Consider the following 12,089-nt stretch of genomic DNA (forward strand, 5'->3'; position numbering starts at 1 on the left):
TAGAAAGCTTTATGATTCTGGATTAAGAAAAATCGTCAAAGCTCAGGTAGTTTTATTTCAAAATATTCCGGATATGGTGAAATTTCTAAGATCCTGGAGTGTCCAAATAGTCACAACAAATATCGAAGAGTTTGAAGTCTTAAAAAACATAACTGTGTGAGAAAGCTCGCCAAAATTTATGGTCGGACGCCCTCAGGGCGATAGTGCCACATCCAGAAATTATCAGAACCTTCAATATATTGATAAATTAAATTTGTAGAGCAGGCAGCCCTATTGCGTGTTTTGTGTGTATTAACTTAATATTATAAATTAACTACTCAGAACTTCCATAAATGGATCCTTGAACCATTTTTCGAATTCATATGAGCAAATAAGGCCAGATATTCCAGTAAATGAAGAATTATGGTATTGTTCTTGAACTTATAGACGTTCAACGAAATATTTTGTTTATTCTGTAAGTCGATAGCTCTATAACTCGATGGTCCCTTGAATATCGAGTTATGGAGAGTTGACTGTAGTTGGCATGGTCACATGAATAAAAAGTGAATTGATTGTTGAAAAACACAATTATTATGATGGTTTCATTTTCTTTGATAGGCTTCCCGTAAAATCCACGACACAGAGTTATAAAAACGCGCTAAATCCGCGCCAATCGCGAACTCCGCGCGAAACGCAAAATCCGCGCCAGCTGTAACAACCCTGCCCGACTTCGAAAAACTCCTATTTTTGGGTCGCAACATTTAAAATCATATGAAATATTGAAGATAGAAGCTTACTTCCGAAGGCAAAATGTAATATCTTTATAATATAAATACATTTTTAGAACATGTCGAAGACGGGAAATTTCTACAAGAAAATTTACTTACAAAACATTGATTTCTGAAAAATCTTGCATATTATCGACCTGCTCCTCTACATGGTACGTAAACAACGAACAACACACAAACCCCAGTAGACCATTATTTCTTACGAAAAGTTTCACCGGAAGAAGCGGGAAACGAACCCTCATGTTGTGGTACAAATTCGGCTGAAGCCTTTTTTAAATGCTGGCCGTGCTGGTTACACTTTTAAGATCACGGTGAATTCAAGAACAACAATAAAACAAAAAAAAATCGGCATTCCCGAAACCTTCACTATTCCAAAGAAGGGACGCTGTCATATTGACACTATAACTCAAATATTTTATCGGAGATCAGGGCAAACAAATTTCTCTCAATATTTTCCATGCAAAAAGACTGAGAAAAGAGATCCATAGAAACCATCACTCAAATTGACCCACATTTTGTATGAAAAGAGCCCCCGATGAAACATTTCAGTCTCAACATGACGGGAAAACTCCCCTCTTTCGGATGGTGAGGGTTTCGGGGATGCCGAGTTTTTTTGGCATTAATCTCAAGTAACATCGCATGTTTTATCATGGTTTCAATGCATCCCACAAGTCTAAATAGTAGTCTACAAAATCTTCATAAATTCCAAATTGTTACTTGGTATGTTATTCTTACAACGACACCGTGTAAAATGTCTCAAAACTGAATGTTTTTTTTTCTGATCTATTAAGTTTGAATATTTTCAGAGTATTCTGTATTGACAGCCTCAACTTCTGCCAAATAAAATGTCGATGCAAAAAAGCCATGTAAAGATAGTCATTAAAGAGGAGGAATGCTGTTTACAGACGATGCTTATGATTTCGTAAGAAGATAAACTTTACTGAAGACTCAAAAAGTCTTAACGATTTCCAGTCGAGAAAAATATGTTCGATTCAGAGAAAAATTGCAGGATGCTAATATGATATTTAGTAATGCTTTAGAAATTTCACTATCAATTGATCATGGCTAAAGTTTCCTACGAGCTTCAAGGCCACTAAGAAAAGAACAATACAACAGCAATACGTACGTAGTCTTTCTGATTGATATCCAAAATTTGCATTGTGAACAGCTTCTCACATACACAACGTATTTAATCACATAAATTTCGCTCAAATCACTGCACTGCTCTAATCACTAAGCGGGAAAATAACTAAAACTTTCTACAATTTGTATCACACTACACACTGACGAGCTGTTTCTGGTTCTTGTCAACTAAGTCAACAAACCCAAATCAAACCAATTACAGAATAATATCACAGTACACTACGATGTGCTTCATCGATGCGAAGCTAGTAGAACACTTTTCAACATGTGCGCCAAATGTCTTCCCCTGTTCAACTGGCAAGACCATCAATACTCCTTTGCAACGATCAAATTCTTCCCAAAGACTTCAAGACAATGCAAGTATGTAAGTGCCAAACACGCGCACGACTGTGAAAGAAACGAAACGAACATATCGCGCCGAGCAGTGGAACCGAAATGATATGCAGCGACGCCATCCGACTCCGTCCGGTGTTGTTGTTGTGCTGTTGTGTGGCTCGATGGAAATGTGAACCGAAATAACACGGATAGGTAAGTCGCTGGGTAGAGGTGGGTAGGTATGTGTACGACGGAGAGACCATCATGGCAATTTTCTTTCGGCCCCGGTGCTGCTGGTGGTGCCCGCTCGCAGCGAGTGGGTTCGTTGTTTTCCCATCCTCGAGCGTCACTATCCCGCGGGTGAAGGTGCTGGAAGTAGGTAGGTAACCTACCGACAAAAATGAATTGCTCACGTGCTGCTGGCTTCTACCCGTGGCTGCAAATCTAAGAGGGGGTTCCTCGCTCTTTTTTCTTTTTTTTTTCTTTTTGCACAAGTCATTCACCGTACATGCGCCGGAGTGAAGTATTGTACTCGAAAAATGAAAACAGGAGAAAAACGACACAAGAACAGATTAGGTCGAGCTGTAGGAGAAAAAATAAATGGAAACAGGGGCCCTGATATTCCTCCAACACGCAACATTGCAAAAACCAAAAAAATAAAAATTGAAAGCAAATATGAAACAGATATTTACAAACTGTTCGCAATGGTTGAATGTATCCAAATAGAATTGTTTGTGTATAGAAACATTCTCCAATAATTGCTCTGCACAGACAATTATCGAACGCTTTGCTATTTATAGATTATAATTGCTTCATTTGAATCTTGGGGTAATTATTATGAAAACCAGAAAGGGATTAGGGAGGCTCAAATTTCAAAAATGTTCTTTATTGTAACCATCATCGTGAAATAAGATTTTCCTCTAAAAACAAGTCAAAGCGGATGCGATTTAGGAGCGTCACAATTATGATGAACATTGTTCAAAAATCGCCCGATGACAAGGTGACTTTCATAACCTTAAATGTAACTTCAAAAGATCTACAAACAAATTTAATGAAAATGTTATTCAACCAAAACTACAAGAGGCGAAGAGGCTGAAGTCTTCAAGGTAAGTTTCTGCGTCAGTTTCCATGTTAGAACATTATATAAGCAAACGTGTATCGTGATCTTGTTCATCATGGCTAAGATTTCTGGTACACAATGTGTAACACTGCGATTGAATTAATTTACATTATGCGGGACTGTTGCCAGCATGTTATGATAGAGAACCATCAATCGAGTTGAATCATGCTAGAAGCACCTAGGGGCTGTTCACAAACTACGTAGACTGATTTTGAGAGGTTTTAGACCCGCCCCCTCCTTCCCCCGCTAAGACAATCGTCCATCCGATTATTTTTTTGAAAATTAATATGGACTGTAGACATTCGCCAACTAATGTGTTTACGTAGTTTATGAACAGCTCCCTTCTCCCATAGCTATTCTTCATCTAACCATCGTAATTTAATCAGTTCCCCATTTTTACGGCTTGTTCTCCAGCAATTGTTGTGTAATAGTCTCGAAAAAAAATCGTAGTTTCAAGCGAATGTTGACATTCTGGTGCTCGATTATGTATCCAGTTCTGTACGCTATCAAGCATCCATTCTTACGGTTTCATTCAAGCAAAACCAATGAAGCGTATAAACGGGGAGAATACTGTAGCTGTTCATCTACCGATGTCGAACGGGTGAAAGAAAAAGCATGATCTATGCAGTGATTATAACTATTGAAACTCCGCCCATTGCGTTTGGCTGGGAGTGTGCCATGATTTTTCTCATAATAGACACTATTCTTTCTAAAAACGTTGCTCATATCAGCGAAAACATAAACAGTTATCATTTTATACCCGAAAAATAAGCCGCGTAAAAGAACGAAATTGTGGGGCCTCTTAGCCTAGTCAGTAAAGGCACGGTATTACCAAGCCGGAGGCGGCGGGTTCGATTCCCTGTCCGGTCGAGGGAATCTTTCGGGTTGGAAATTTTCTCGACTTCCCTGGACATAGAGTATCATTGTGCTGCCATTCAATATACAAATTCATGCATTGGTATTGGCATCGAAAGCTCTCAATTAATAACTGTGGAAGTGCATTTAGAACACTAAGTTGAGAGCACACAATAAGCTAATATGCGCTAAGCAATAAGCTTGAAATGCGAACGAGAAGAAGAAAATAACGAAATTACTATAAATTTCACTGTAGATTTTCTAGTACAATAAAATTTATTGTCAAATTATTGTACCAGATTAAAAGATGAATTCCGATTTTAATTAGAACAATGATTTAGCGATGCAAAATACTATTATAAAACCAAATTTGATCGGGAAAATCGGTTTATCTACTATTAAGATAGGGTAAATTTCGGCTTCGGCACCCATTGACAACAGTCAGCAAAAAAAATTATACGGTAATTTCACTTCATTTTCTCAACAAACAGTTCGTTGAATATTTTCTAACGATTTCTTATTGTTTCAGCTTCAATCTGATCATGTTTTTACGACTGAGCAAACGCATTTTGCAAGATTTTTCTTGACATGAATCATACGCTGATGCAAAATGCTGCTAATTTCGAGTTGCCGATAAAAGAATAGTAGATTAACACGAGGTTGCCGACAATAGTAACGTCTCCAGGCACGGGTCAATGTTTGTCTGTACTGGAGTGACATCTAGGACAGGCCTTGGCCCTCATGACGTGCCACACTGAATAATCCAAGTAGTTAATATCTGGGCTGGATGGCCACATATCTTTCGGCCAGGATGGCAGATGATCCTTCAGCCAATTCTGCGTGCGGTTCGAGGTGTTTCATGGTGCCCCGTCTTACTGAAAGGCCACATTCGGCTCCGGTCAATATTGCTCAGTAATCCACGGAAGGACATACTTACTAAGAATTCCGATGTGTACCTCCGTATTCACTTTATGATGGTGCAAACATTATCACTTATACGGCATCTTGATAACTTAATGTTATGCACTATAATTTTGTTATATTACAGACGCTAAAATTGGCTAAACGTATGAGACATAACGACCGTCAAACTATGCAGTCCGGCCTCAAATCAGCTATGAGCAACATGTTGTCCAGGCTCGAGCAATTATTTTCCATGGGGAAGTTAACATGATATCACGAAAAGGAAAGACTTGTCTAGTGAACACACAACAACGTGACAAAGAATGATTTTTTTTTTCCTTGATTTGTTTTCCGTCGATCTTCTTTTGCGTCGATCTTGTTTTCCGTGCTGAACACCAATGCTGCCCACATCAACCAGCGGCTTTACTTCCCTTCCGAAGGAAGGTGTAATCAGAGATGTTATGCCTCAGAACATCCCGGCGCCACCGACTGGTATTGAACCCAGGCCTGCTGGGGTGAGAGGTAATCAGGCTTACCACTACACCACCGGCGCAACTGAAGAATAATAACACTTCAAATTGGGTGGCTGTCGCAAACGCAACTCGGCATGCACAATTTAGATTCACTGGTCGCCATTGTAGGTCGTTGCTTGATAAACGTGCAGTTTAGGAAGGATGCAATTTAGATCGTCAGATAAAGGTTTTGGACAATATGCGTGCTATGATAAGACATTGCTTTGGTGATGAACTAAGGGATGAGTTTGAAAAGTGCATAGACCGAAATTCCATATTGTAAAATATCACATAAGCGATTTTTTGAACAGCGAGTACAGCCAAAGAATTCGCCAGGATCGTGGAAAAAACAACCGAAACTGTTAATTTTTTCCAAACATTCTATTCTTCTTCTTCTTCTTCTTCGTCTTCTTCTTCTTCTTCTTCTTCGTCTTCTTCTTCTTCTTCTTCTTCTTCACATTTCAAGCTTATTACTTATCGCATATTAGCTTTTTGCGTGCTCTCAACTTAGTATTCTGGATGCACTTATTATTTGAGAGCTTTCGATGCCTGTACCAATACCATTTTTGCATTAGTATAATTGTGTGGCAAGTACAACTCTATGCCCGAGACATTTTTTAAGCCCGAAAAATTCCTATACCTGACCGGGAATCGAACATGGTCTTGCTTTGTAACTGTGCGTTTACCGACTGAGCTAAGGGAGGTCCCAATAATGGAGTAACTATAAAGTAGCAGAAAATCATGCCAAATACGACGAGAACCTGTTCAAAGCGATGGTATCGTATAATAGTGCTCATTTGAAGTAATCTCCTTGATAATAAAACTAAATTTAGAGGGTAAAACCATTGTTTAATTATTATATTAATATAAATCTTGAGCTAAGTATTCATTTGACACCACATATACAAGATCAAAATGTCGCTAACGTGATCAAAATCGTGATGTAAAGAAACATTCGATCATGGGCTATGTTTAAGTGGGATACGTTTTAGTTTTGCTCCCGTTAGTTGAGCTGTAGCCAACCTAAATCGAAGTCAAACGTCAATTCTGACAGTGCAGATTAATTTCCGAAGAACTCATATATGAACAATTTGGATAATTGCTAAAGGATTGTGATGACAATAAACAATCGGTGTATCCCTCAACCAATTTTCAGCTTGACAGCTCAGTCCAACTTACAAAAGCCTTTCACTAAGTAGGCTACGGGTTTAGCCTAACGAGCGAAAGTTGACTGTAGCTCATAACAGTCAACTAAATAATACAAGGTTATATCTGGGACGGGACTTGACAATCGGGTAGCGATCTCGAGCCAATTTGCTGTCAAATCCGAGCCAGTTTCTGATTGGTCGATTTGACAGTAGCAATCGTGGAATAAAAAGGACAGATCAATCTGGCTGGTAGTGATGCCGGAATCAATGTTGACGTCAATGGCGTTGTCAATTGTTTATATTTGCGAAAGTAAAGTTGAAAAATTGACTGCACTGCGTGTTTTAAGCGATGGATATTGTTGTTTGTTTATGGTTGTTTTATTGTGTTTAGCAAAAATTATGTACAAGCTGCTAAACTGCGGTAGAAGCTCTGAATAAATCCAAATAAAAATAGAAAAAAATATTTTACATTCCTGGCATCATTGGTCAAGTCCCTCAAACACCGGATGGCATTCTTCAAAAACATTAAGAAGAGTGAAAAGCTCGGTCGTCAAGTCCCGTCCGGAGGTGATATGAACTAAAGCCCTACAGTAAAAGTATGGAAGTCTGTCAAAAGTTGTTCCAATGGAACCGTCAAAATATACCGCTTTGCTCGATTGGAACAGCTTTTTTTTCAGTCTAGTGGTGACAGTCGTCCATACTTTAACTAGAGGGCTTTAATATAAACGGGTGTCTGGTTCATGAAAAAAAAACCTGGAAAACCTTAGAGGTGTGACACATCTAAATCTCGATTGTGGATGTTCAAAAAATCTCTTACCAGCCATTTTCGTCTTTTGCATCTAATTCCATCTGTTCACATCGCTCTTCACATTTTTGTAGGAAATCTTCAAAATCTTCATCAATCTTCTTCTATCTACAGGCGTTCACGAATATCGCAAAAAAAAGATCCTCGGGAAAACCTGAAATTTTAAGGGAATTTTTTTTTTCCTGAAAATACCTGGAATTTTTCATTGCACAGATAATTTTCTCTTACTAAAAGTATTGTTAAGAATGCAACGCATTTTAAAACCCAAACGTTTACTTTTAATAATTAATTTCATTCAGTAATCGAGTTAAGCCTTACTTAATAGATCCACAGCGAGAAATTTTTAAATAACTTATAGCATGTTAAAAATTCACAGGCTTAACATGTTTTTTTTCTTATTCTGCAATATGCAATTTTAAACTTTTAGAAGTTTTAAAGTTCTGTCAACAGCCCTTTGTCGAATGCCCCTGCACAGTTTTTAAAGCTCTTGGAATTTGATTATAATTTCAAAGGTGATCATCGAATTGGATTTAAGAAAAAGACCAAGTTCTATCTGCTTTCAAGATATTTCTGAGGAATTACAAATTTCATGTGAAAGCTGAGATAATTTTGAGTACAATTTCAAGAAAATTCTGAATTGTATTCAAAGTGTATTTTAATTAAAGCTCATTGAAATTTCTGAGGATTATTCCATGAGAATTCTGAGCAGAACTCCTGGGAACCCCAAAGGAAAAATCCAAGGGCAATCTTAGGGGGTATGCTAAATGGAGGCTTTCAACTAAATCAGAGAATAGCTCCGGGAGAAGCTCACCGGAATTCGGAAAATGATTCCTTAGAACTTTGACTATATGTCAACCGCACTACAGTTGTTATTTGAAGGAAGGCAGGTAAAAAATCGGTAGAACTGTTTCATTCAAACACACAGTTGGTACTTGAGCGGTCGGTTTTCATCTCTTTTTGCCAGTGGTGGCGGGGGGGGGGCACCCCTCAACATCCCTCTCCAAAGGGGGAGTTTGGTAAAGAGAGATGAAAAAACCGATTTGTACCTTCCTTAAAAGTTGTCCTAGCTCGCTATTCTAATATGTATATGCAATATTCACACTGCCGTACTCTAACGGAACTATCAACTCTATGCTTTCCCGCATAAACGCAAACCATCACTTGATCTTACCGATAATGGTTATAAATTGTTTATAATCCCTCCTAAACTTTAACTGAAATGGTTTTGGAACCTTACATGAACGTTTGTGTGATAAAGTTTTAACCTTATGTATTATGGTTTTTAGGAAGCGGACCTTACAAATAATGGGTCGTTAAGAACCATTACCATTCCAAATTCTTGTTTTCTCCATACATTTTCGGAAAGAGAACTATATTAGAACGTTTTTACTTATGGTTTGAGAACATTAATGATTATGGTTATATGGTAGTCAGTAAGGTCCATTAATCGTTTTGTATTATCGCTCAACTTTACGTGGAATATATCGCGAACTGATAATTATTAATTTACAGGCAACCAATTCGCGATGTATTCCACATAAAGTTGATCGATGTTACAAAACCATTCATGGGCCTTACTGACTACCATAACCATAACCATTAATGTTCTCAAACCATAAGTAAAAACGTTCTAATATAGTTCTCTTTCCGAAAATGTATGGACAAAACCAGAATTTGAAATGGTAATGGTTCTTAACAACCCATTATTTGTAAGGTCCGCTTCCTAAAAACCATAATACATAAGGTTAAAACTTTATCACACAAACGTTCATGTAAGGTTCCAAAACCATTTCAGTTAAAGTTAGGGAGAGATTATAAACAATTTATAACCATTATCGGTAAGGTCAATTTATGGTTCGCGTTTATGCGGGTTTATCTACTCCATCTATCGTATAAAAATTACCACTACAGTCTGTTATTTGAAATTAGCATCTTCAACTATATTCTTTAGAAGTTTTTTAAATATATTTTGAGAATAAATCTAAGAAATTTGTGAGGAGAACTTCAAATGAGGCATTTGGAAAATTTCAATGTGAGTAGAATTACAAGGGAACAGTGATGGAATTCTCACCAAAATATCATTTCCGCTTGCGATACGTTTTCTCTTGGGAACTTTCCCTCACTAGTTTCACACTCCAATATTTCCTGAGCGAACTTTCTGGGATGAGAGAATGAGATATCGCGAACTTTTTTAACTCGATTCACCAACGCGAGGATAAGAAAAATATCAGATCATTTTTTCTCTCTATCTCTTTACACCACATTCGTTCTTGAAAATTGCACTGCACATTTCACAAGGGAAAGATTATAGACAAATAGCTATCCCGAGTAAATCAATACAATCTCTAAAGCCTGATAAGTCTGGTAGCTGGCTGTCTACTGGCGCCTGTTGTTTAAAGTAACCGTTACCAGGATGATGTGAACAGTTTTGTGCAGCTAATTGATTGGTGCATTGGTTTCTGGCAAAAAAAAATGAATGAATCAGCACAAGTGTCAACGCGGCATTAACGAGGAACGAGGAGGGTAGTGTAAGATTTTGTGACTAGCAATTTTTATATTAAAACCGTTCCTCAGGAGGGGGGGGTGCGGAAGGAGGAGCGCCTAATGTATCCTCAGTTTCGCGAAATACAGTTAATGCATGGCTCCTCTCATGACTAGTGTTCGTAATATCGTTCCTGTAAGCTCTTATGCAATAATTATATGCAGAGGGGGGGGGGATGGTTGGGAATATAGGTGGTGGTGAACTTTTTCACTGTGCTATTACTGTCCTCTCCCATGACTAGGAATCCTTGTAAAACAATGTAAAACTAGAAAGGGTCTAGACCCTCCCTATGTAAAACCATAAGGTATGCGGGACTGCTGCACTGCTGAACTTCAAAACGCTTTATTTGCTGACCAAGGATCTGACAAAAACATCTTTTTAGTGTGCATTTTAGGATGATAAAAAATTTAAACAGGTTATTCAATGTCCATTAAAACTGTAAAAAATATAGGCAGAAAAAAAGAAAACGAAAAATTGTTATACACGGAAATGAAAAACTACCCAAAATTAAGTACTTTTCCCTCAATTTTTGCCCAATAACCCAAATTTGAGTAAATCGCATATAGTAGTTTCCATTTAACACCGGCAAAAAAATTACCTGCTCTTAAGTATATTCTACCCAAAATTAAGTGTAATTCACGTAAATTTAAGAACATGCAATTTACTCAAAAGTAACTTATTGGGATGAACTATATCGTTGGGTCGAATCTCTCGTTCCTTTTTTGACAACAATAACGAGTGCAAGTGAGAGGCTGAAGTCAATATTAAGTAAAAAGAACTCAAATTTTGGGTAGTATTTTTTCTCCGTGTACATATACCAGTTGGCTGGAGATGAAAACAAAATTAATCAAAGTAACCATGTACCTTGAGCTTTTGATATAGTGACAGATTGAGAACGATCTAAATTTTTCATCCACAAGTATTGCAAGACTTGAAATTAACAGACAATCTCAAAATACGTTCAACTTGCGAAGTGGTGGATTCCCAAGTGAATACACCTGCTGAATAAAAATTATCAAGTAAACTATTTTTTTAGAATCGATGTTTAATAGATTTTTTTTTGCAGTTTGAGATCCATGAAAGTTACAGTAGCTTTATGGCACCAGTGACCAGCAAATTTAATATTTTCATTCAAGGTTGTGTGGAAATTCAAGCTACCGGGCGAGCTACTGGGTTACATTGCTGCCCTCTACCTAATGCAGTCGAGTGATCAAATCAGAAAGTTAGCAGATTAGAAATCAATTAATGACTAATTTCCTCAACGTTCCATTAAAAAATGGTCTTTAGAAAAAAATGTAGCTGAGAAAATTTCCTATGAGTACACAAGGCTAACTTAACAGACAGGTAGATGAATGATTCATTTGGTATAGTATAGTTCGCTAGATTGTGCTTTGATTCGTGAGAAATCGTTGAATGACGTGTTTGTTTACAAAAGCAATTACGCCCAAATCTCAAAGTACTCTGGAAATGGTATTTAATGTGAAGGATGCGAAAAATATCGGAGAACGAGAAGAAAACAAACAGACACTCTCGCGTGATCATCGCCTACCTTTACTCGCTGGAAAAAAAGAACAAAGCTGAGGGATATTTGGTTGGTTCGAATCACGAGTACGTGTGAAATTATGTGAGATGGAGAGACGAAAGATCTTTCGCGATACGAAATGAAAATTTCTCTCGTTCTACGCTTTCATGAACTTTTTATCATCTCTCGTTCGCGAACTTTTTGTGAGAAGTTCCTTTGGGATTTATCTCTGCAATGAGCTGTGATAGAACTTTTTTTTTAAAATGATTTTTCCAACACTGCAAGGGAACGAATGAATTAAAAGAAAATAATGAGGATTACTGCAAAGAGTTTCTCACTGAGAACAGTTCCAAGGTAATTCCGAGGAAAATTTAATTCCACCGTACACACTTAGAAACTATTACCGACTCATTAGTGTTAAGGCTTCAAAACAAGGAAAACTTCACCGCAATGGCTA

At 37.6% G+C, this 12,089-nt stretch overlaps 1 protein-coding gene across 2 annotated transcripts in view; it reads right to left on the reverse strand.

Moving 5' to 3' along the window:
- The window catches only part of qua (quail), a 70,145-nt gene that overhangs the window by 28,671 nt on the left and 29,385 nt on the right, over nt 1–12,089 (reverse strand). The window contains exon 1 of one of the 2 annotated variants that reach the window (XM_065225454.1): nt 1,894–2,195. The exons of the other annotated variant lie outside the window; for it this stretch is intronic. Within the exon in view, the coding sequence (XP_065081526.1) occupies nt 1,894–1,926 (33 nt within the window). The 5' untranslated portion in view covers nt 1,927–2,195. Of the gene's footprint in view, nt 1–1,893; nt 2,196–12,089 lie in introns of those variants that run through there. 2 annotated transcript variants of the gene reach the window in all.

This window comes from Ochlerotatus camptorhynchus, unplaced genomic scaffold (assembly GCF_037179485.1).
Source record: "Ochlerotatus camptorhynchus isolate MF236.1 unplaced genomic scaffold, CSIRO-AGI_Acam_v1.1 ptg000229l, whole genome shotgun sequence".
Classification (NCBI taxonomy): domain Eukaryota; kingdom Metazoa; phylum Arthropoda; class Insecta; order Diptera; family Culicidae; genus Ochlerotatus; species Ochlerotatus camptorhynchus.